Source organism: Tinamus guttatus, unplaced genomic scaffold (genome assembly GCF_059628265.1).
Source record: "Tinamus guttatus ecotype Peru unplaced genomic scaffold, ASM5962826v1 Tinamus_guttatus_pri_ptg000056l, whole genome shotgun sequence".
Taxonomy (NCBI): Eukaryota; Metazoa; Chordata; class Aves; order Tinamiformes; family Tinamidae; genus Tinamus; species Tinamus guttatus.
Genome location: NW_028288590.1, coordinates 2031935 through 2058444, shown reverse-complemented (window position 1 = coordinate 2058444; position 26510 = coordinate 2031935). Strand labels below are relative to the sequence as shown.

At 40.9% G+C, this 26510-nt stretch overlaps 1 protein-coding gene across 3 annotated transcripts in view; it reads right to left on the bottom strand.

The window, feature by feature from the left end:
• Positions 1–25464, bottom strand: part of LYN (LYN proto-oncogene, Src family tyrosine kinase) — a 46259-nt gene extending 20795 nt beyond the window's left edge. The window contains exons 1-8 of one of the 3 annotated variants that reach the window (XM_088540148.1): positions 25386–25464; positions 6759–6883; positions 5419–5467; positions 5222–5327; positions 4808–4906; positions 4603–4706; positions 3189–3338; positions 1717–1869 (exon numbers count right to left, since the gene is read on the bottom strand). In XM_088540148.1, coding sequence (XP_088396274.1) covers positions 1717–1869; positions 3189–3338; positions 4603–4706; positions 4808–4906; positions 5222–5327; positions 5419–5467; positions 6759–6878 — 781 coding nt within the window. In that variant the 5' untranslated portion in view covers positions 6879–6883; positions 25386–25464. Of the gene's footprint in view, positions 1–1716; positions 1870–3188; positions 3339–4602; positions 4707–4807; positions 4907–5221; positions 5328–5418; positions 5468–6758; positions 6884–20385; positions 20519–25385 lie in introns of those variants that run through there. The other 2 variants (XM_088540146.1, XM_088540147.1) reach the window with 2 other exon arrangements.
• Between the last annotated feature and the right edge of the window lie 1046 nt (positions 25465–26510).

Sequence of the window (26510 nt, the reverse complement as noted above, 5' to 3'; positions counted from 1 at the left end):
AGAGTAGCAATTCAGCTACAAGCAAGGGTCAAGCCCAATTTGAATGGTTAAAAAAGAAAAGAAAAAAGATATGAACAAGAGGAAACATCTTGAAACTTTCTTGAAACACCCATTTTAAGTTTTATGTGTGGACGTGCATGTGCGTGTGCAGAAGTAGCCACTTCCCAAAATGGTCTACTTTGTCAAACAAGCAATAAGATGCTGCCACAAAGCCTGTCACTGCATTTCAGTGCCAGCTAATTTTTCTTGCCCTGGCTTATTAGACAAAAAACTGCACAATGGCTGGCACTTGTCTTAAACAGTATGTAAAATGTCATTCATGCATATCATAGCTAGAGGCTTTCTTCAGTATTTTCTTATGAGAGCAGATGAAAGGCCAAATTTAGCTATATTATAGAGATTGTGGCTTGCACTTTAGTGTGATTTATATCAAAAAATATACTTATGGTTGCATTGCAGCTTTCTGATTGACACTGTAATCATGTGTCAGACTTGCCCGTCAAACAGCATCACTCTGTGCTTTACTTAATGAAAGCATCTCTTCAAAACAGTGAGATTCCAAGCAGTGTGTTCCCATTGGACTTCTGCACTCCCGTGGGTCATGAGAACCCACTTCCCAGCTTTGCATCTTCTACTGAGCCTAGGGTTACACTGGGTCACTGGGAAAGGTCCTACCTACAGAATTACAAATAATAATCGACTTATAACAATTTTATTGATTTTTCAATAAAGCCGCTGGAAAAGGGATTCAAAGAGAGGTCAAGAAAATTATCTGAACTGAAAAAAGGTCATAATGAAGGCACTTGGTTTATCTCAGATAAGCCAAACCAGATGGTAACTGGTAACAAGTGCCCAAGTAATGAATAATACAGCGAATGTGTAACATGGAAGGCAGAAGAATGCTCAGCTCCTGAGCAGACTGCATGTCGCAAGCAAAGCAAGTAAGTGCTTCTTGCACAACACGTGACTAGACGGTGGCCAGAGCCTCTTGCCACAGGAAGTCTGCAAGGCTACGAAAATAGGACATTTTTAAACGGATGGCAAGGCTACTTACGATTGTGATAATTAATGCTAGCATTTTGGCAGGGTATGTATTTAAATTTACTACTTGTAGACCCTTTCATTCCTACAGACCTGCATTATAATTCACAGCAGATTAATCTGCAATCTCCTTACTTCATAAGTAAGGACGTACTTTCCAGGCAGCAAACTGGTAAACTATGATCTTGGATTAAGCATCTCCTTGTTTCACCCAGTAGGGCAGGCCCATGCACTATATATTCCAAGCCTTTTCTTTAGAGAAGTTAAATCTCTACCAATCACTAAAAGAGATAGTTTCTATTTCAAATTCTTTACCACTTTTTGGTTTGAAATCAAATTCCAAGATGTTTATTGATTTTGAGAACCAGAAGTCAGTTCTATAAACCTCTCCTTTCTCCACAAAAGACAAACAAAATCTGCTCTATTTGACCCTATAAATTACATTGCTTTTTGCTTCAAAAAATACCAAAGAACTTGCTGCCTTTGTCAGATGTCTGTCTGTCCTGTTTTTATAAGGATATTGAACCACGTTGATCCCCAATATTATTCTGAATGATTTTGAAAGGGTACCACTTTGAGCATTTTTACTTAAATAGCTTTTATAACTTATTAACTTAAATCAATTATAACCTTTATAACTTACTTAAATATCATTCTTCAAAGGTCTAAACTTACCCATCCAGACTTCTCCAAACTGACCAGCTCCAAGTTTCTTCACTAATTTAATTGATTCCCGTGGAATTTCCCATGCATCTTTATCCCATGGCTTTTGAGGTTTAGGACTAATACAAGCCTTTTCTAGCTTTCTGCATAAGCCATCTGCTTGTTCTGTTTTTAAAAGCAAAAACAAAATACAAAATCCATTAAACTTCCCTGCCTCAGATGTCTTGAAACAAAGAACACACAATTGAAGACACGCAGCAACCAGCTCAAAATCTCTCTCTTTTTTTTTTAATTTCAAAATCTATTTTTATTTGTATTTATCAGGTGCTCTGATGGGCATGAAAAATTTCTATTGTTTTCACATTAAATTGTTCTGTCATGAAATTCAGTATTCAAAGCTCAAAGAGTGATTTAAGGGAAATGTGGCATGCATCTGAGGTAAAAAAGGTTCAAGCTACCATCAGATTATTATTATTTTCACTACTATTAGTACCAAATAAACAAAACACAAGATCTAATTTCTGACAGTATGTTGATGAAGATGCAACTTGGGGTCAGACTTGGACCCAATATTCTGAATTTGTTATTAACTTCTCTTTTAGCATGGTTTCAGATATGTTTGCACACACAATCATGCAAGCATAAGTAGGTCATGATTAATTTTTCAGTCACTGAACAGCTATAACTTAAATACAAATGTAAAATAAAAATCAGTTTTTCAAGCTGCACCAAAGAATTACCACAGATGTTACAATTCAAAGAAAGGTCATGGCTAAGTCCTCATTTTGGCTTTAAAAAAAAATCAAAAACCTGTCTTACTAACAAATGTTTTACAGTCTCCAAATTCTCAGTTACAAGATTAAAAAAAAAAAAGTACATAGTGGTTCACCAGGAAGTCATATGTAATGAAAAGTCACTTTTGTAGCTAAGAAGTAGCTGGAAACTTATTCCTCCCTGCCCTGCCTCCCCTTTTTTTGTAATATTGGTACCACTCTATGTAAGCGCACTAACACTGCTTTCTTTGAAGTCAGTGGAATTTTACGTCCTCAAAAACTGCATTCACAAATATATATATATATAAATGTATATATATACAGGAAGATAAAAATGCTTCCACAACTATCAACAGATACAAGAAAACATTTACAATATTACACAAATAATAAACATTATCTATTATCACAGATACAAATTTACTATCAAATGCAGAATTCATTTATTTACAATGCAGTCCATTCTCTTTCTTCTCTAGTTTCACATCAACAACGCTTTGATGAGTTCTTTTATAAAGCTATTCTTTGTTTTACAGCAGTATACAACAGATCACTATCAGCCCTAACGCTGCTTGCTAACAAGGCTACTTTGGTTCTAACCAATTTCATTTCATCTTTGATAACACCCATGCCAGAGTTATTCAGAGAAAAAAAAAAAAGGCACATAATGGCTGCATTCTATTAAGTAATTTACTAATTGATTTAACTTACTTTGATAATGTTTGATCATATCATTGATGTTGGGAAAAGTTATTCTTGGAGAGATATAAAAGCCTCCATTGTCTAGGCTCCTAATTTTGTAGTGCTTAATAACATCGCCATTCTGTGGATCGTAGTCTCTTACAGACAGAGAATAGCTGCCTGTGAACAAAGAAGGAATGATCATTAACAGATTATAAGCCTGTAGTTTCCAAACACATACTGCTCCAGATAGCAGAAGTATCTTAAAAAAATTAAAAAAATATAAAAAAACACAAAAAAAACCCTTTATTTTATTTCTTACTCTGCTATTTCCTCAGAAAGGATTTTGCAATCAGTACAAGGAAGTTAGCTAACGGATGGTGCTGAACTGAGCCCCAAAATGCTGTAGATGAACTTTCTTTTCCAATCTTATTCAAAATGCTTATGAGTTCTATAAGCCAAACTCTTCTGTGACTGATGTCCCACTGCAGAGAGTCCCACTGATTGAGTGGGATCATATGGGAAAGCAACTCCAGGGTTATCTCACTAGTCTGATACAAGCTAAAATTCAAAGATAAGCCCAAGAGCAACACACTCAATGCCCCTGGCACCCTGCCAAAAGGTTACTTTGGAGGTGGCTTGGGGCATTCAAGAGGGAAAGAAGATCTGTTTGTACCAGGGACCCCAGCCGCAGCAGGGATTTAAGATGGGCAGCAGTATCTATCTTAAACTAAAGAGTTCTTCCCACCTATACAATTCTTGACAATTTTCTAAGGATATGAAACCATGTCAGCCCCTTCTTTCCCCCCACTCACAGATCCAGTGACAGAAGGGGATAGAAAGAAATATTTTGGCATTGTTTTGCCCTACTCCCAAGCAGGCTATGCTGAACTTTGGCCCATGGCTATGGAGAGCATAGAGCATATCATGGTGGAATCAAGGTACTGGAGGAGAACCCTCATATATTCCATTGAAAGACTCAGTTGAAGAGTCTGATGCTTTTCGTAAATATTTCAGTACAAAGAGCAGCCTCTGCAGTAGAAATCCTTATCAGAAATTTAAACAAAAAAGAATCACCTACAATGCAGAAGTGTAAATTCTCATCATGTAGTAAACACACATTAAAACTTGGAACGACAGATATAGGCTACATAATGGAAGACTTTATAAAAAGCAGCACCTACTATTTACAGCTAACAAGGCTCTCTAGTACAGGAATCACAAGTGTTCAGCAACCTCTTCATTCATTGCTGCTCGGCAGTGTAATGGGCCCTATGTAATTCTCTTCTCTCTTTCCCTGCTGATTTTCTCACCCTTCTCGCTTCTGTGTAATTGCAGTGAATTCAAACAACAGGACATACAGGGATAATTTCATATGCAGGCACTTGATGCAATTTCGTAAAGACAGTCCCAGGGTCCAAGGTAAAGAGTCTCAATCGCCTACCTTTTAACGTTTCACTTTCTCTGATGAGGAATGCTCCAGGACCATTCCCAGGAGCCAGGAGTTGTCTTTCAGCATCTTTTCGGGTTATGTCTTTGAAGAACCACCTGAAAAGTATTTCAAAGATTAAAAATTTTCTCCTCATCCTCAAAGGGCACAACACTATAAAAAGGACAATTGCCAATGTTCAGAGGGTAGAAAAACCTACTCTTCAGTTTCCAAGGTATCTATTTTTGCTACATAGTTGCTGGGAATGTAGCCTTCTTTCCTTGTTGTGAGAGATTTTGCTTTCCACCATTCTCCTTGCCTGAAAAACAGAAACAGCAGTAATATTCCAACTGAGTGAAGGAAAACAATTAATTCTTATTCAGCAGCTGCTGTGCCAAGGGTTTTGTCTGGTCTGAGGAGGGAAAAAAACCATCTTTCTCTGAACTGAAACCCCTGTAGAAACTTCGGCTATTTTTGATCAATAACTAGGCACACCTTTGTGGTTTCACATACTATGGAGATGTTTCATAATGTTCATATACTCCTCTTCTGAGTACGAAAACCAAGAAATTATGAAGGAACTTAGACATGGCTAAAGAAAAAACTACAGTGCAATCAATATTGTCATACTTACTCCTCAATGACTTTCAATTTTTCTCCTTTTTTGAAGGACAAGTCATCTTCGTGGATTCCATCATAAGGATACAAAGCTACTACAATGACTCCATGCTCCTCTCTTTCTACAAAGACAGAAATCAAAAGGAATCTTCTCTTATTTCACTAGCTCATGTGGACCTAGTGCACATCAGTAAAACTCTTATTAAAGCATACCTTCAGGGATGAATCTCTGTCCTGGTAAAAGACATGGTTCTGGTATTTCCTACAACAAAATGCATCTTTAATTAAGCAGTTTTAGATCTTCGACATTTTATTTTAAGCATATGTAAGTTAAAATATGTTATTCTTCAATTGCTTTGAAATTATCTTATATATCTTAAATGTTAGTCTTTTCTGACCATTGCTTAAAGTGAATTATAATGCAAACAGACAGTAAGTCCCAACTAGACTTCAAACTGAACAGCTCGGACCTGAGGAAGGTATGAAAAAGGTATGGGGAAGTTCACAGCCTCATGGCTTTTGCCAAACAGGCTTTACACAACATAGTTCAACAGAACAGTTACCGTCCTGATGCTAGTATGAGGAGCTAAAGAACTGCAACTAACTGTCAGGACAAAAAGCAATTAAAAACCAAAAACTTAAATGGTTCTTGTGATTTGTGCGCATTGATTCATAGCACAGTGAGTCCGCAGCCCCAGATGGTGACACACAAGAGAAGAGTGTCACTCACACCTGCACAGAATATGGCTCCTGATTAAGGGCAGGCAGGAAATGCTACTTCCTCAGCAGAGTGGAGAGGATGGGGAACAGGGGGACAGTAAATCTGAAAAACATCACACCAGCTTTATAGTCCATGGGATTCCCCTGCCCAGCATCCTTTCTTTCCATGGCTAGACATCACATGGGGTACTTCCACTGACTTATTCCTCTTATACCACACCGCTCTTTACTTCAAAACTGCATCCATTAAGTCCTGGTTAAAGATCAATTTTTTTGCCTTCAATGAATAAAAGGAAATTTCACTAGAATGGGTGAAGAGTCTAATACATACAGACCTTGGCCTGTATTAAATAGAATGAGTTGAGTTATTAAGTAACTTCCCTGTAAAAGTGACAGTATATTCTATATACTGCACTTCTTTGGAAATACAGAAGTGGTGCTCCTGTGAAGAAACCTGATGCTCTTCGGCTCCTAGCAGCTTAGGATGCAGACTTTTCAAACATCAATGTTATTAAAAATATTTCTAAACTGCTTCAGAATTTTTTGAAGCTGCCTAATATTCTATCTAACATATGAAACTACATCTAGAACAAAAATGTCCAAGGATTATTGCTTTCAGGCAGAAAACTATGACAAATATAACAAAATAATTGAGCAATAAAGTGACAGATGCTTAAGAAAAGCATTTACTCTTTGAGGGTGAACTGCATGACACTAAAAGCCAAATGATTGGTTTGAATTTTTTCATGCATGTGTTTCTGATTGAAATTTAAGTTATGCCAGTCATGCTTTGATCTTTCTACTGGAATTCTCCCCTGAGACTATCTACTTACTGGCCTTGACGTTGGATCCCTCACATAAATAGTTCGTTCAGTTTTACGTACTGGTTGATTCTTGATATCTAGCCCATCTCCATGCAGATTCTCTTTCCTTTTTGATTTTATACATCCCATATTTCCTGTTGGAAAAAAAAGGTATTAAACAAAAACATTATACCATGAACCAAGCAGTTTCCCATGCAATCATTTAGCTTATGTAACAAAAACTTACTTCCTTTTCATCTACGACAGCTCACAAGGACAACATCCGCATGTTAGGAGCACCAGCTACAAGTTTTTTTCCCTACTGCAAAGGAAGAGGTGACTTCTTGTCTCAATCTACAGATGAATTAAATGCTACAAAATAATTATATCCCAGCCAAATGCTTCTAGATTTATCACGTTTTCTCCTCAGAAAAAAAACAGGCAACCCTTACATCCTGCTGATATTTCTGTGAGTTTCAGCTCAAATATAACCAAGCCACCTGACAAATGACCATTTTGATAACACCTTTCAGTATGTCTTAGGCTCCTTTCCAAGGTATCACACAGGAAATGTTCCAGAGACTCCGGTGTAATGGTTTTTTAGGGAACCTCCACTCAAAATTTCCAGTCCAAAAAGTGGGAATTGTGTTTGGAAGTGCCCATGCCTGCAGAGACATCCTTTGGTTTGCATACGCCAGTCTAAGAGGGAGCTCAGCTTGACACAGACCCCTGCCTCACACGATGACCGGTGCAGCCCCAGCTCCCTGGGAGATGCTGCTACCAGGGCCTTCAGCCGAGGATCTCCCTTCTTCAGACAGGCCTCCACGATCAGTGGAGGTATCAGTGAGGACAAATCACCACATAAGGGTTTCTCCTGCAATACACTCTAGAAAGATAATCCTACTCTCTGCATGTTCACCCATGCCTAACCAGCTGAGATACTGCTGCTAGCATCTACATGACTGGAACCCGACTGCTAATCCCATCATGTAATTACACAGTCCTGGAGAAGCATATACACTACGTCATTGCTATATTCCTCCCTTGCAGGATAATAATTACAGACACTCTGCAGAGAATCTGCTATGAGTGCTTTTCAAACCCCTTCCTCCTTCATCTCTCCCTCCTTTCAGGTCAGTGCTCTCAATGCTGGTGTTTTCTCCTGCAGACACATGCTCTCACTCCCCCCGTCCTAGTTAATCTTTAAAGCAAATTCTTTGAAAAACAGTTTATAACCTAGAATAAACACTCGGTACACACACAGGCACAAGGAAAACAGCCAGACAAACAAAAGCACATTGCTATGCCCTACTCTGCATCGTTCATTTACCATGATAATAAAAAGACCATCACAGTAATCAATGAACACAGTATAGCTGTGCTTTTGCAGGCACAAATGTTTCAGTGGCAAGTTGCCTTACACATTATATTTCTGTAGAAAGGAGAAGTCCAGGTCCACATTAAGACTTGTATTTTTACAACAATATCACTAATGATTATAAAACTAGCAAACATTACTGTAACAATAAAACAAGACCTAGATGCAGCAGTCCTATGTGACAAGTTTCATTTTCACCTGCCACCTTCATTTAATATCTGATACTGCTATTGAGGAAGCACCACTTAATGACAGGAGCTTTGTCCTATACAGGAGCTGAACTTCTCCTAAACTCTGCTGCCTCCTCTCATTTCTGCAAATTATCTGTCACCCATTGCCAATAAATCTTGGGTGTCCAGAAAATGGATTCAACGTCATGAGAATTCACTGTTTCCTTTTCTTCCTCCTAATGAATTAAAGAAAGAAAGAAATCACACAAAAAAATCAAAAGCTATCACATTGCACATCTGCATTTTAAATGCAGAAAAAGAATACAGTTTCCTATTTATTTTCTATATTAATATGTCAACATTTTCACCTAGACAGTGAAGACATGGAGCGGATCTTCAACCAGGACCTTCTCTTAAGAGCAAAAATCCCTACTCCTTGATTTGCACTAGACAGCTGGGAGCTCAGTATCTATCCACCTGCTCTAACTGCAGAACAAAGTATTCAGCCATCTAAGTGCTAATGTTTTTACTCTTGCATAATCCTGCTTCTACGGAGCAAAAGCTAAAGTTAAGGACATAATGTAATTTGATCCAAATTGTGAGACAAAAATCCCTTAGCCTATTGCTGTAAGAAATCCTGAGGATATTTTTACAGACTGCAACTTGCCCATTGCAATAAAATTGTTCTTACACAGATTTTTTTTTCCATTTAAAGAATATTAACAGCTTTAATTTAAGTCTGGGTGCGATTCTGCTGGTATCATCAAGGTTAATATTTGTGACAATAGTGTCAGCACATCAGGAACCACCTAGTCCCTCAACAGGATTCTTGCATGTGATATTACACAGATAAAATGTGTGAAATGCAGCACATGTGATGGAAGCAAAAAAAAGAGACGATCCCGAGTCTCATCACAAAGTACCCTCTGCTCCCATGCACATGAAAACCCTTAGTCCTCAGGGAACTGATGATATTTCTACATTAGCCGATAGCAATTAGCAAATAGCCCAAGAGCAGCAAATTTATAGAGTGAAAAAGCTGATGCTGCTTCTAAGGGCCTTATTGCATGTTCGTTCCAGCAGGGCCCCAAGGCTGAATAAGCAGCAGTGCCAAGAGCACTGTAAGTGCACTCCTGCACTGGGACTTCCGAAAGGGATCCAGTTCTTGCTCTCCAAGCCCACTCCATACTGTGAACGAAAGCTTAACAGTTGAAAAAATATGTTAAACACTAGAAAGTGGATCAGTAAGCACATGCTCTTTTGACGCAGTGAAATTAAAGACTTTTTTTGCACTCTTCAACAGCTACTAGCATTTATAGAAATTTAAGAGTCTGTTTTGTAAAACTGTGTGCACTGGCTTCCGGACTTTACATTTAGATTTCTGCCAGTCCAGCCCTATACCCAGGACAAACTTACCTGTCTGCATTTCAGCAGCACCACACACCTAATTCATCCCAGCTGCAGTGCCAGGTGCACTGGGTTCCACGGCTACGTTACATATTTTATAGTTAAACGCCCTGCAGTTCCTGGCATGGGTTTTGAAGAGCAGTATCCAAGTAAAGCTTGGGAGGGTCAGTATCAACTGCAGGCACTGACAGGGGCTTCTCAATCACCACGCATTAAATAATGGATTTCACAGTGATGGACTTCAAAATACAAAATGCTACACAACCATCAAAGTTAACTTCATTGACATCAAACCCTAGCAAACATATAACCCTAGCATCCCCCCTCTCCAAACACATAAAAAGTGCAAGCATCTTAGCTTTTAGAGCACTTGTAAAGGAAAATCTTAAGGGGGGAAGTTCCTTCACGCATAAACAAAATATTCTGTGTTTATTTGCATAGCTCTCTGCTGCCTTATCATAGTGAACATCAAGGAAGTGCTTTGTGCACATACAAAAAGAAAGAATACAGCAAACTAAAAGCTATCCCGAGAGCGTGGTCATCTTACATATGGAATTATGTTATTGTTCTTCGGAGATAAAAATAATTTAGACATCAAAGGAAATGCTGCCAGTCCCTATGCAGACATTACCCATTCTAACATTTCTATGATAGAGAAGATACTATTTTTATCCACACTTTTCATTTACTCTTCTTATCCATAGGTCTAGACATGAAAGCCAAATATTTATTTAAAAGAAACTATAGAACATAGTAGCTAACTTTTATAAACACATCTAAACAAAGCAACACATCGTTTCTGAATAAAAAGCTTCATACAATAAATACAAAATGTAAGGATACATACCTTTATTAATGTCTACATTGTGCTAACAAAAGCCTGACTTTAAGCATTTTTTAAAAACTACAGAATTATCCACAAGAATTATCATAATAAGCCTCTTTAAATAGGTTGTCGTATAGGCAACTTTGATGTTTATAGAGAACTTAAATTTTCTACTTGAATCCCCTATTATTTGACCTTTTCCCCCCTGCTATAGCAGCACTTGACCTTGACTTCAAAATAGAGTAAGAGGGGAGAAACTAGTGCAACCTGCATTTTTCAACGTTAAAGCTGCTGTTTATCCAAGACATCCTGTTGCTTTACACACCTGTTGCTCTAGTATTAGTAATTTACCTCAGACTTCATGCTTGCTGCTTCAAACAGTCCAAGATCTTATGATCATTGACAGTCCATCCACCATGAATAGCATCTGAGGTCTCATTTCCTCCAGTGCTTATCTTGGGTTTTGCTAAAACTGAGAGCATTCTTCATTCTGCTCATGGTCACAGCTACAGGCATCCTTATGAGTCTATTTTAGGGAATATTTGTGGTCAAAAATTGTCTCCTAAAACAGCTTAAGGTCTTGTGTTCATAGAAATGCTTCACAAATTCTCACGGATTTTTTCAATGGTTTAGAGCAGCTTTATACATCCTTATAGAAAATGTTATTTATTGCAATTAAAAATGATTATTTAGTGGCTTATTTTTAAAATCAGCTAAAATAGATTATACACTGGCATTTCCAATAACAATATCTTTAAGGAATTAGAACTATCATATTGTGTATATACACAATGTTACCCTATTCAATAAACATGTATTATTCAAAAGGACAGTGTAATGAACACCAGTGCTATGGGTGGAGTAGGCTTTTAACAGATATACACATATTTATTTTAGCATAATGCATAATACTTCATATTCAGTTAGAAAGTTTGAGCATTAAACTCATTTAGCACATAGAATTTTCATTTTATTGTTTGCCTGCCGCATGACACCTGTGAAATATCATTAAGCAAACAAAGCAAAATTGTTTCTTAGCCGCACAAGTATCACAGAGTAAAGATGTGCTTAAAAATGAAAGGGAAAATCAGGAACCCAAACTATTCTGGGCTATTGGGCTGCGCTCTGTGCTGGAGCTCCCAAGGCAGGAGGCAGCCACCTCCAGGGCACCACGGCGCTGCTTCCAACACACACTGTTCTTAAAACTGGAACTTCCAAGCAGCTTGGGGAGCAGAGGAGTAGGCCATTTTATTTGTAACACCTCTTTCAAAAGCTGAAAAGAACATCTCCCTCCTCTGTTTTAAACTTTTCCCACTTCCATTCTTTTTTAATCTTAGGGCCAGCAGATCTGCTGTTTCTTCACATCATGATGTTTCCAACCGATGCCCCAAATCACACTCTAAGTCTTCTCTGCTTCCCTGAAGCTCAAGGGAAAAATACCAGGAGGAAGAGGGGTGGTGAGGGGGGAAGATGCTGGGAGGAAAAATCCTAAAGGCCTAAAGGCACCTTGTGCAGAAGCACACGTGCCTGTTGGGCTGGCTTTACCCTGCTCACAGCACTGCTGCCTTTGCCCACTGCAGACCACACAGCCCCATCCAGGCAACCCAGGGGAGGTTAATTTGGAGTGCAAGAGCGAAGCTCTTCTGTGCGAGGACCTGTTACTAGCCCATGCTAACAGTAACTGTGACAAAAACTAGCTGGCTGCTAGTGGAAGAATTAAACTGGATGGCCGCTGAATAGAAGGGGATAGTTGTTCCTTGCCTGAAACAATGTGCTGTTTCAAAAGTGTTCAGTTTTGGTTGTATTCATCCCTGTTCTTATTACGCAATTCATTGTTAAAATAACTTCTTTTATTGTCTTAATGTGAATACCAACTTTATGGTAATTTTCATTAAATTAGGCTCTTGCAAAGAGAAATCCTGGGTCAACTTTTATTTTGGGCTTGGCATTAGAGACCAGCTGAGCAACCATGCGCAGCTTGTTCTTCCTTTGCCTTTCTGATGAAATGGTTCTGCATGTATCAGTCACACCTAACCAAATATATTTTAATCTCCTCTTTATTTATTTAGCTTATCTCTATGGACTCAGATTACAGCATCTATAGTTTCCCAAATTTTAATCAACCCAGTTTATGACTCAGGAGCACAAAGGCAACATTGAAAGGCATTCAAAAGGCAGCACAAACAGCCTGAAGCTACTCAGTGTTTAACTAGAACACAGGCTTAACCTCCTGTCTGCCCATCAGACCCAGGTATTCCTATAGCAGAAAGTAGGTAAGAAGTAGATTACTGTGGGATTTCCTAAAAGTGGCTCTCATTTAAGTCAAACCCTCAAATTTTCTAAATTTACTTTTATAAGAGCAAGATAGCATAGTTATTAAGTTTATCAATCATGATTAGGAGACAGGACTGAAAGATTTTTTGTGGAATGTGTTCTTCTCGGGGGAAGAACAATTATTATTGCTGAAAGGTTTCAGGCCTCTCCAAATCCAGCTGGATTAGAAAGTGTCTCCTAATTCCCAGGTTTCTACGTGCCTCTGGGCAGATGAGGACAATTAGCCTAAATAGCTCTGCCTTCCCTCTGGGGATTAGAGAGACCAGAGAGACCCCTTTCCGTCTCTTTCCTAAGTTTTAAGGACCAAACCCTTTCAATCTTTGTTTTTTTCCCCTCTCTAGTCATCTCAGGAGCCCTTTTCCACATCTGTTTCAGTTAGAATTCATCCTTCTTAAGGACAACAGACTGGAGGTGGTCATGGGCTTCACGATGACTTTCAGAAGTGTCTCGTAACAAGCAGTGTTTCTACTTCCCTAGGTCTACAGACATGCACGGCCCAGTGGATTGCAGCCGTGAACGTCATGTTCACACTTCCATCACACTGGCCTGTTCTAATCATCTTCTGATGAGCTGAGACATCTGAGTTTTCAAAAGATTTGGCTTTGAAAGCTTTATCAACAAGACTCTTCAATGATTTTTTCTTCATTTTTTAAACCAAATCAACTAAAGCGTTTTTAGCTCTGAAACTACTCCCTAGGTATCATAACTATTCTAAAATATTCTTATTAATTATACCAGTCCTAAAATAATGCTGATTTAGTGCTATTAAATGCAGCAATCCATCATGTCTCATTTCCGGGAATAACTGGGCCATACCATCATTAGTTGTACTTGTTCCAAACAATAACAGGAAATCAAAGTATCTAAAATAACAGTTTCCTGCCTTAAGAAGGTATGTGGGGGAGGAAAAAGTCCTTTTCTAGGCTGCTAGGAGAAACAATCAACCAAAGGGCTTCCCTGAAATTACAACCTTAGGCAGCTACTACTGCCAAGGGTTTGGGCAAGAAGAGCAGACAGCCACTGCTGCCCCTTTCAACTTCTTTCACAGTTCTCTCCTAAGCAGCTGTGGCCTGTTGTGACCAGACAAACTAGTTTTTTCCATGCTATTTCCCCTTATTCCTTTTTGATTTTCCCAAATCAATTACAGGAAACATTAGCCTATCAACACTTGCATTCCTATTGCAGTTCAACATCTAGTTTTGCACCAGTGATTTCTGTTCCTGCTCTTTGGGGCTCTGAATCCCGACATTCTTAGACAAAAATATCTGTCTAGGTGAAATATTCGATTAATATCATTCTTCTCCTACCCACTCTTCTGCTGTTGAGTGCTCTGTTTCACAAGAGGGGTAGGACTATATAACATTTATAACTTTAGTGCCACTTCATAGTTGGTTATTCAAGTGATTCAAGTCATTGCACCTCAAACTTCGACGTGTGAAGTGGTCAGACAGAGCTACACAGAAGTTCGATGTGGTCAGGCAAGCTTAAGGATTATGGATTTCCCTTCACAGCCTTCGAAAGAGTCATCAGGGGGCTGCTCTGATAAAGCGAACTGCATCGGTTCAGCTAAATAGCTCCCTGTGTTCAGATGATAACTAATCCACAGACCAACCTTCATCTGTCTCATCTTTAAGTGTCTGGGAAGAAGAAAAGTTTGTCCAATGTGCATCTAAATGATGTCTGATCTTCGCTGAAACTCATAAATGATACCATAACAGATAGGCGATAATTATCAGTGTAACTGGCCGCATGAAAGGTAGCTCTAATATGGACTGGGGGAAGAAGAAAGGGAAAAAATACTCTATAATTTATTGTATAAAAATCCACCGTGTTTTTTGCCTAAAATGGCTAGAAATTTGTTTTCATAGAGGCATTTTGCCCATGATACAAAAAAAAAGGAGTTAAAAGAGTGAAAAGAGTTAATGGCATCATAAGAGCACAATAATGCTTTAAGCTTGTGAAAGGATGAAAGGATGAAAATAAACTTAGGAAACAAAACGTTGATTTGAAATGAAGCACAATATAATTAATATGAAATTCTGATTTATTTTCTTCTCTGTTCAGTTGAATAAAAGTACCAAAAAAGCAAAGAGTTAATAATTCAAACAAGATTGTAATTTTGTTAACATTGCATAATAGACTGTATGTATTATTAAAATGCTCCAGATTCATTTCGCTGGTATTTTTGGCAATGATTTGAAACTGAGTCTTACATTTAAGCTAACATCTGCTTTCTGACCTTGTAACACTCGCTTCATTTTATTACAATCATTTGCCTGAACCGCATCCTTGCAAATTTTGAATCAATATCAACAATGAATTAATTCATTTTACCAGCCCTACAGCAACCACATCTTCCATTTCCTCATTTTTTCCCCACTGTTCTCTGTCTTTTGGAGATAGTGGAAAAGGTCAAATAACATCTTAATTTGTCCTAACAAATAATTTCCCCAAATTTCAAACCAAAGAAATACAAAATATGGAATGGAACAGAATAAAACTGTACCAACATGTTAACCAGCTTACACAGAAGGTTCCCAAAACACTTTACGGCTTAAGCAGCATCCACACTATATGTAAAAACGTTACTTTCTTTACCAGTAAAAACTCAGTAATGCCAAACAACAACTCCAGCCTCCATCTCCAGCTGAAAATCTGGCCAGGCAACTATGTTAAAGAGAATCAAAAACGTTCCCTAAATGTTAGCAAGTGTTCCACTCAGCTGACAAGCACAAAGAAACGTGTCTGCACTCCAGGTTCGCTGCCTATAATTTGCAGACGCTGTTTTCCAGCTTTAAAGTTACCTTTCTGTGAAGAACAGCAGCGCAGCAAGGCTTGGATTGTCCAGTCTTTGCTCTGAGTGTTGTGCATATTAGTGCCCAGCAATGGTAGAAGATCCTTCCCCCCTCCTTTTTCAAGACTAGTGTAATCAGTGTGGCATGAGAAAATGAGAAGTTACCCATAAAAATGACAGCACCTTGGAGCAAGTCCAAAGGACTGTATGGAGATTCACAGATCCTCCTAACAAGCCACATAACAGAAGAACGAAAAACAAAAAGCCCAACTTTACACATTTTCTTTCAAGAACATATATTTTGAGCAGTCGCAGCTTGTCCTAGAGCTACACAGGCCCCCTTTACTGTTTGTGCTGGGCCTTTCCCAACCTATCCATCCATAACCTATCCTTCCCCAATCCCAGTCCTACTTATCTGGCTCCTTGCTCTCTCCTTGCACACCTACGCTTTGCCTCCCAGTGTAAGGTGCACAACCAGGGTGCCTAGATCAGTCCCAAACACCTGCTTTACACACATAACGTTTTTACTCAAATGTTGTGGATTCCAACACACCTGCCAATGGATGCGGAAACAGCGGCACAACCAGCAAACAAGTTATAGATTAACAACTTGCACCAGCTCCTTTGCCACAGCAGACACCTCCATTTATACCATGATACATGAGAAAAATTAGAGCAGGCTCTTCCTGTTCCACTGAGCCTTGGAAGCACAGATGGGAGGAAAGGAGCAGCTTTATAAGGCTAGTGAGCTGGTGCACAATTCAACTGACTTTCTAACATCGCTATCCGGCTATATCCCAATTCAGCATCTCCAAGCAAAACCTGTTGCTCTGCTTGCCCCTTGCTCAGGGTGCGTGGGTAGGTGCCCTTGCTGGTGGCAGCCAGGGCCTGAAATGTTGTTACGGTAACACAGGGCAGTGCTCAGGCTCCATGTGCCTGGAGGAAAGCAGGAGCAGGACATTTGCTGGGGAGACTCCTCGCTAGCCAGTATCACTAAGGAGAAGAGATGGTTATTTCTGAATAGGGCCTCAGGCTAGACAGGCATGCGGTTAGTAATAAGGTCTCTTTTCCAGATACGGTCTTCTGCTTTGAGATGTACACGTACTTCAAACTCACAGCAATAACTGATTGCAGAGGCCTCAAAGATCACGAAACTATCACAACACGTCAATGAAAACATGATAAAGGACAGCCAGGTTGCAGTCAGTAAGCCCATGCTAAAGGCTTTGTTAGGGGCCCCATGGAAATATTACCAGTTCTTGTTTGGGCTTATATTTGGTTGTCAGGTGTGCTTAGTGAAATAAATAACAACAAATAACAACATAATAAACATAAAGCATAGAAAAGTATCTATTGTTATAAATAACTATAAAAATATACATCATATAGTTTAGTGAAATAAATACATTACCGCTATGTAGGAATTTACTTAAACAAACAAAAACAAACAAAAAACCCTAACATGAATAGGCCTTAACTCTCTGCCAGCCTGGTCATTTTCTAACCCTCATCACTTTTATGGCATGGGGCATTTACCTTCCTGCTCCATTATCCAGGGGTCTTCTTATCTGCTGTCATCTCTATGCTTAAACGCTGCCACCTGTTAATGCCAAATGTGTGGAACGTGCCACTCTCACGAGAACAGTCTTTGCTATGCCTCAAGAAGCTGTTTGAGGCTACCTAGAGCACTAACTTTCACAAATGAGTCACAAGAGAAAAATCAGATTTTTTTATCCTCTTCAAGAGACAACACACAGTCCAGCTGCAAAGCAAGTCACTTCTCCAAGAGCAGCCTACTTTGTGTTTTGTCAGCTGTTCTGCCCTGGGCATTAATACGCACAGAGCAACTCTTCTGAAGCACAAGCCACTGTACTGGGTATGTGATGTGAATTTCAGAATGAGCTTTAAAGTTATATGAAAATTTGGGGTTAAATAATTCATGCTGAGGTGGGGGAACACTATTACTCAGGTTCCTGGAACTTTGTGACCTTTGGTCATTTTTAAGTTGCAGGAGGAAGTTGCAAGAGTTCTTTAAAATCAGGCAGTGACCAGAATCCAGAGGCAGTAAATTACCTGAGCAGAAATGAAGCCCTGTGTTATTTAATCTTTTTGGAGATACCAGACAAACATTCAGCACTAACAGTATAAGCACGCCCATTAAGAGCCACTGATCTTATCTGCACTGATAAAGGCAGCAGAATTCCCTTTACTTCGGGGGTGTAAGATTGTGCACCATGTTCCGGTACTTCATAGTCCTATTCATGACTTGTTCATTTTACAGTATGTTAATTTCTGTGTTAATTATATGGGCATGAATCTAAAACACTAATGTTCCAGTTGATTTCTTGCCCAGCTATAGCTAAAGAATTGTTGCAAGTGGCTACTATCATATAATAAACACCATATGATATGGAATTTGGGGTATTTTTTGGATTAATTCCTTGAGATTAGGGAATTTTGTGGATACCTATGCACTGTGCCTAACCCTACCAACCCCACCCTAAAGAACGCAAGCTGCCAGTGGATCAGGTCTGAAGATCTGGTATGTAATGGCAGAAATAAATTTGACACAAGTCTCACAAAACTACCTGCTTAGTCCAGGGTAATAGTAAGAATGTAAACAGAAATAGGTAACTGAATGAACTGGGAAGGAGAATTCACATGCAAGTTTTGAGACATACTTTTTCACACTTCTGGCAAACATGAGAAGTTCCTTAAAAGTTAACCAAGGATAACTATATGACATTATTCCAATTTTCAGAGAGAAGAGGAGGGAAATCTGGAAAATCTTTCTTGAGACGGGATGGTGAATAACTGGTATCACAACTCACTTGTATTCATTCTTTCCATGAGAAAAATCTTCTGCTAAGACACACCTATAATCCAAGGTCTCTATTCCTTAGAATAGAGAAGATCCTGCAACTGACTGCATACAAACCCTGTACTTAAAGGAACTCTAGAAATTTTAGGAGACTTGGGCAGAGCCTTTTAAACAAAGTGCACAACCTTGGCCATTAAGAATTACGAGCGTGATATGTGATGTTGGTGATTCAGACTCAAGGTAAATAGAGGCCCATGACAAGAATTATTTCCATATTTGTACAGTAGATTTCAAGGGTTTTACAGCACTCTTATTATGACCCTACTGGCTATTCATTAAAATTTAAAACCTTTATAACTTCAGATATCAAATATATGGCTCATAAGCAGGCTGCCTATTGTACCAAATAACATCATCATAGACTGTAGGCAAGCTCTGTTGCTCACAGGTGAGTTCTGCACTCTCAGACTGCCCAACTAACTTTCCAAGCAAGAAGTAAACCAGCATTCACAATGGTTACTAAGCTGTTTCAAAAGACTGTAACAACTCCACTATAATCCATCATGTGAATTCCATGGAATTAAGTATTGTATAAGGAAGACATCTGAAAAACTAATCGCCCTGCTTCATTGTTAGGCATGCATAAGGGTTTTTCAGGACATCATAAACCATACAAGAAAAAGTGTAGGAGTGGAGGGCTGAAGACTCTGGGAGGTCAGAATTGGGGCTGTTGCAAGTAAGTATAACAAAAATAGAGAAACAATGAGATAATGGAAATAAAATAATCAAAGAACTCAAAGAGTGACAACTAATGGGTAGAGAGAATTGCAGCCCCTAGGGAAGCACATTTTCTCAATGAACATGACAAGATACAGCACACAATAAATGTAATGTAGTAACGTCATTGAAGCCGTTCTCAAAGAAGCAGTGACTTTCCTGTGCTAAACTACACCAAATGCCTTGCTGGTTTTGCTTTTATGACAAGAGCAGAGAAAAGGATTTCTCCTTCTTCTAAACATAACAAGAAAGGACTTGTGCAGTACACTAATATATTACAGAAGAGAATATCTGATTCAAATAAGCTGTTCAAATGATGAATTTCACATTTATATTCAATGCTCTCAGGCTTTCTAAATGCTCCGCCTAGGGCAGAAACATCCCACCGGGGACACCTCTCTCCCACTCTTGCACAGCACCAACCAAGTCTCTTTTCTGCCAGCGCCTGCTCTGCTGGCAGTTGAGTTGGCTCTACAAAGCTTCTACTGCCTGCTCAGTGCTCACGTGCTTAAGTTCCCCTTTCTCAAGTTTCTCTTCGGGGCACTGAGCATATGGGGCATACTGACATGAGGGAGCATTTACACACAATACATACCCTAGTTAGAAAGGTCTTATTGGCTGTCTGCAGTAGTACAAAGTTGCCCTTTAAGGAGGTACAGCCACCTTTAAGCTCTGTAAAATCACGTCAGGTTGGTAGCTAGAGGACTTCACACCTCTACAAGATGGTGGGGCCACATGTTTCCTTACAATGCTGGGCAAGGAGATTACAAAAGACAAGTAGATTATTAAAGATGCTGAAGCTTATTTTGCGGAAGAAGAAAAAAAAAGGGAGAGAAAGAAAAGCTGCTATGCAGAGATCCAGTTTAAGAGATGAGGTAAACAGCTCCTATCACAGACAGTCCTTAAGACAAAGCTGGAGATAAGGAAACAACCAAATATTATTGTTGAAATAAAAGAACAGTGGGAGAAGAAAAAATGAAAGAGTTGGAAGGAGGGAGCACTGTTACAGTGGGGAAAAGGTTCAAAAGGTTCCTCATTTTCCAGGTAATAGAAATATATATAAATATATATATAGCACACTCTCCTAGTCAGGTCTAGTGGGAGTACTGCTGTCCACTGCCAGCCTGGCAGAGTCAGAGAGGCCACCTACATGCCAAGAAAAATGGGCTTAGTATTCACCTTAATACGAGCCAATGCTTCTTCACTGCCGCCAGGGTCACTGTGCCAGTCTCTCTCCTCAGCTCATGCAAGTATAGATGGAAATCAGCAAGAGGACAGAGACCCTGCAGGGCAGAAAAGGGAAGACAAAGTGCCGTACTTGCAATAGCTGGAGAGTTGCTTAAAAGACAAATTTCCCTCCCCTCCCCATGGGCTGCACCACTTCTCTCTAGCCTTTGCATAACTTTTGCAATGGTAGCTCTGCAGTTACAATCTGCCCTGAATCTCATGTGCATGTCCTGCTACCCTGCCCCTTCCTCCCCAGCCCTGCAATATGTCTTGAACACGTCAAACCCAGAACATCCAACACAGGGTTTCCTCTTCCCTTGCCCATGCCCTTCCTGAGCACTTGCCAAAGACTTTCACTTCCCCAGCGGCACCGGCACCAGCTCTGGCAATCGCTTCACCGGGTCCTGCTCCCCTCAGTCACAGACGCTCAGGACACTGCTACGAGATCCCGGAGCTGGCAGCTTCAATAAACATGATAGATACACCACTTTTCAGATCCTTTCCCACTGATTTATGCTACTACAAAATATCACTATTATCAAGAGATGACCTTTTTTTTTTTCAAGAGATAAAAAGACCTATGTATTTATAAATGACGCCACCAGAATTCACTAAACATACTCACACCTTCTAATATTCATTTTGTTGGAAGTTCCTAGTCTAGTCATGTATAGAAAGAGCACACCTGGTCATCAACCAAATATACTTCATTAACTTCTATACTATACACTAATACTATATTATTTCAGCTTATGCCCAAGAAAAAACCTGAATATAAGATATCATTAAAGAAAGAATTACCAGAGTGGTTTGTATACAAATTTCTGTCCAAACTAATGAAGGAACCACAAAAAATAAGGCAATATGTATTTATATATATATATATATATATATTTAAAATATACGTTATACAGCAAGTTCATTTCAGGAAACTCACTTAATAGACTTTCTGTTGACAAACTTCCTGAAATTGCTTCCTGTTAAACCAACAAAGCTTGGTTTAACACAAAAGATTGGTTTAGCAAAAGTAGTTCAGAACAAATTTCTGAAAGTCCTTTCCCTCTAAACTTTTATCATCTCTGGCTTTAAGTAGTCTTCTAAAAGCGAGGAGACTGCAAAAAGCACCATTCTAGGAAGGCAGCTGTGTCCCAAACTTTAATGCCCAGGCTGAGCTATCAAATCCCTTAGTTTGAGATCATGCAATTTGCTATCATAGGGACGTCCAAGAAACGGCCAGTCACAAGAACCTGCAAAGAAAACACAGGGCTTCACGAAGCAAGCAAGTAACAAACTTTTTAACCACAATTTAGACAGGAAGAACTGGTCTCATGATAGATGCAGCAGAGACCATAAAGGAAGAAGGACATGTTTAACACTGTGAACTAAAGCGTGATAGCATGTGCGCAAGCACAGGAACAAACTGCAGGTCCTTAAGATGCCAGTCAGTATTTGCTGTTTCCACTCTTTCCCTAAGAACATGCACCTACTTGTTCTCCCCTTCGTCTTTCCCTAGTCTCCTCCTCCTCTCCCCTCAAAGAGTTTCCACCAAAATATCGCCTTGGTTCTGATGTCCAGCTGGCCAGATTAACTAATCTTTTTAGTGCCTGTGAATAATTGTTTAGGATGCAAAACAAATACAGGTATTTCAGGAATATTTGGTGCAAATATTTCTAACACAAAATGCATTCTGCCTTTAGTCACTAATGTGACCAACCCAGTACTGGAAATTACCAGTTTAATTTAATGACAAAGTCAACAGGAAACATATTTCAATTAAGAACATTCAGACTAAGGACAGTCATGCTGTACATGCTATTTTATCAGTAGAAACTAAATTTCCCTAAGAAGCAATTAAAGTTACAATTCTTCACAGTGTAGCAGCCTCCTGTCCTCATTTGCTTTACTGGAGATTGCTGTCATGCAAATGTGAGTTTATAATGTTAATTATCTGCAGTGTCTGCTGAGTCATGGCTTGGTAAGTCTCAAGTCCTTCATCTCTACTGTCTTTAGCAGCTGCAGGCTCATACACAAGAGAGGACATACTGGTAGGAGTAAAGCAGCAGATCAGCGACAGGAGTAGGAGTGTGGTCAGCAAGAAAAAACAATCAAACAAAAACGAATCAAACAAAAACACCTAATTCTCTGTGGAACAACTGGTGCTTCTACAGAATGAACCCATTCTTCTTAGAGATAAAAGTCCTTTAAATGTAAAATAACTACATAATAGAGTTACACTTTTTTTAAATTACATTTACACACCCAGCTTAATGGCTTGTGGAGAAGGCATCCCTGACTGCACACGGGGCTCACGCAGCCCTGAGAGCCCTGGCCAAGGGCTTCTCTCACTGCTCGCATTATCCCAGAACGTCCCGGATCCTTTAGGGACCCTCATACTGCAGAAATACAGCCTGCAGGGCTCCTACAGGCCGAGTGCTCCGAGTCCTATTCCACAGCTAACTTTCTGTTTGCTAGTTTAATCCTTCACACTATTCCTTGACTTCTCTTCTCTTTTTTTCCTGTGTTCACCACTTTTGCAAAGCCCCTGCCACAAGCAAGACCTGCTACTATGTGATGCTATTTATCTTGCAAGAGCCAACAAGGCCACAGGAATGTATCTGACTTCAATTATACGGATAAAATGGAGGGCAACAGCATAGTGAGTTTATATATTCAAAAACACATATGGCAACTTTCACATTTAACGAAGATCTATCTAATGACTGCTAGAATAAGAATATTAAGCAAAAGCAATAGGATCTAATATGCAAAAGTTTTGTAATCGACTTGCACCCTCAAAAAAAAAAGAAACATTGCATGAATCCATTGGTCAAGGTAATTTTGAGGAAAAACCCAAGGCTAACCCTACTCCCTGTGCATTACAGTGCAAAAAGGTCTATTTTCTCAAAAGAAAGTCAGTAAGTCACCATACTGGCAAAAATGCTCATTCTAAATCAGTATAATTTAAAATTTACATCTTTGCAGTTTAAAAAAAAAAACAGGTAAAGTAGATCTTTATCTTATTAAATAACCTAGTCTGTAGTTCATCAGGCTGAACAAAAAAAGCTGTAAATCTCAGAAGAGATCAACAGAATGAGAAATACGTTTACTTCAAAGTACTTTTTTTATATTCTTGCCCAAGATTTCACAGTGTCCTGTAAACAGCATCCAACAGTTTTTAGCTTGTTTCTGCTTTTTCAGAGGGAGCTATTTTATTCTTCTCATCTGCACTTACAATGTGAGTATTACTTATTGTAAGTATATAGTCTAGACATATAAAATGTAACTAAGTTACATCTACACTGCATTCAGTTCAAGGCTGGAAATAATTCACATAATTTAATTATCCTCTCTGTGAAACTGAATACACTTTCTCAAGACAATTTAGTAATTTCCCAACAAAAATGTAAGATATTCCCTTTTTCATAACTCTTCAGCAATACTAAAATAAAGGCTCAGCAACCTGTCGCTTATACTTTATGGATACTTGCAGCTAACACTAAGACACCTAAACTTACACAGGTCTTTAAGGCACCCTCTGGGATCAAACTAAAGAATTTCATTTCTGATTTGTATTTTGGTGTGCTAATGCGCATTAAGACTGGTTGGATGGCAAGGGTAGGAATGAAAAGCAAGAGATGAGGTCTTGATTTGAAGAAGAATTCAACCTTTCTGTTATGCATATTCAGAGTAATACGGCCGTATTACTGGCTAAGCAACTTTTAAGTGTCAATCGGCGCCAACAGGGAGATTATTGAAAGAGCAAGATGAATTCTTGCAAACCTGTTAAGTGCAGACACATAAAAGATGCATTTTCAACAGAAATCCCAAATGCAGAATCCTTACCGAAGGTGAAGCACCAGCTATAAAGATCTGGCTTGACTTTCAGATCCCAAATTAAATTTAGTAAGCAGAAAATCCCTCAAGGCAACTTCTTGGCATACAGCATCATTACTACAGCAGTCAGCAAGAAACACTATGCATGAAACATCACAACACTGTTTTCTTTTCTCTCTTTTAAGTGGAGGCACATTTGAATACACAGTGAAGAGGCAGCAGCCTTAACTTGGAAGATGCTCCAGAAACCCATCTCCTAGAAAACGCAGTTAACAAGGAAAGCCTGGAGGCTGCATTCTCTCTCTTAAATAAATCAGATCTACTGCCTTGCCGTAGGTCACAGGCTGCAGACCTGCAGCACTGCATTTCACTTGCTCTCCAGCACAGAACCCTCCAAAGACACCCTAGCCCTGAAGAGCCAAAAAACACGCTGGGCAAAGGCGCCAGGGTAAACTTTTCCTTGGAGAACTGCAAATTTATTGGGAAGAGAAGAGAAGAGAGAAGAGAGAAGAGAGAAGAGAGAAGAGAGAAGAGAGAAGAGAGAAGAGAGAAGAGAGAAGAGAGAAGAGAGAAGAGAGAAGAGAAGAGAAGAGAAGAGAAGAGAAGAGAAGAGAAGAGAAGAGAAGAGAAGAGAAGAGAAGGGAAGAGAAGAGAAGAGAAGGGAAGAGGACCTGCTCCCGCCGGGGAGGTCGCGGGCAGCGACACCTCCTCCGCGGGGCTGCAGGGAGGGCAGCGCAGACCCGGTCGCTCTCGCTTCTGGCAACCGAGGCCGTGCGGGGCCCCGGGCCGGCCCCACCGCTCGCTGCCCGGCACCGCCTCGCGGTCCTACCTGCCCGCGCCCATTAGCCCGGGCGGCAGCAGCCGCCGCCCTCGCCCCGCTGCCCGCTGCCCGCTGCCCTCCTCCTCCTCCTCGCCCTCCTCCTGCTGCTGCCGGCTGCAGCCCCGGCCCCGCCGTGAGGCGGCGGCGCCGCGGGGGGCGCGCGCCAAGGGCCGCGGCGCGAGTCCCCCCAACGGCCACCAACGGCCGCCAACGGCCGCCACCCGCTCGCGCCCCGCGCCGCTGACCCGCCGGGCGAGCCCCGCACTTACTGCGCCGGGTGCGAAAGTTGCGCAGCGGCCGCTCAGCTCCACGGTCCCCGCCGGGCGGGCGGGCGGGCGGCGCGGGCTCTGCCCGGGCACGAGCGGGGGACGCGCCGGGGCCGCCCGCGGCTGCTGCCCCGCGGCCGGTGCGCGGCGGGCGGCGGAGGGACCTCGCACTGGCTCGGGCGGCTACGCTGCCTCGCTCGGCGCTGCCTTCTTCTGCTTTTCTTTTTGCCCTTTTTTTTTTTTTCACTGTACTTCCTGGTATTAGGCTAGATTTGCATACGTGAGAGCACGGGGGGTGCGAGGGGAGAGCGGGGCCGAAGAGGAAAGAGCGCTCCGTGACCGCGGGGCTCCGGCGGGGAGGGAGGCGCGGCCGGGCCGGCGGGGCGGGAAGGCGACGGCCACGCGGGGGGAGCGGGGCGGCAGCGGCCACGGGACGCGGTGGGGACAGGGACGGGGACGGGGACGGGGACGGGGACGGGGACAGGTCCCGGCCCAGGCACAGCCGCCGGCAGGACCATCGTGAGCATCTCCAAAACTCAACTGCGGCGGCTTCTACGGCCCGCTGGGGCCTGGTTTGGAAGAAAGCAAAGAGCAAGCAAGTGAAATACAATTATTGTCATTTTCAGAAGGGCTTGCTGCCCTGTTGGAAGGTGAGAGTGAGACCTCAAAATCAACGAAAGCCCAACGCAGATGTCCCAGTGTGGACACCAAGCCTAGACAAGGCGGCGGAGAAGCCCCCCAGCGACTGGAGTTGAGGTGGGAAGTGCCACCGGGGGAAGTTTGGCGTATGGAGATTTTGAAGGGGGAAAATAAAAGCGCTGAAGCTGCCCACACAAAGTGCTGAGGGCAGCAGGGCGAGTCTGGGATACCATAAGCAAAATATTCCAAGGGACCGAGGTGCCTGTGACCTTTTTGAGGTCCTCCTGTAAGGTCTAACTGGAGGAGGACTGGCAGGACCTGGCCAGGACTTGCAGCAGAGCATCCAAGTAGCTGAAAGCAGCTCAGCATGGCTCACATCCTATGAGTTTAAGAGAAGAGCCTGATAAATGTCCAGCAAAGCAAATGGTTGCAACAGGATTTCCATATCTTTGGTGTGCCAAACACAGTGATGTGCAACAACTGCTGTGC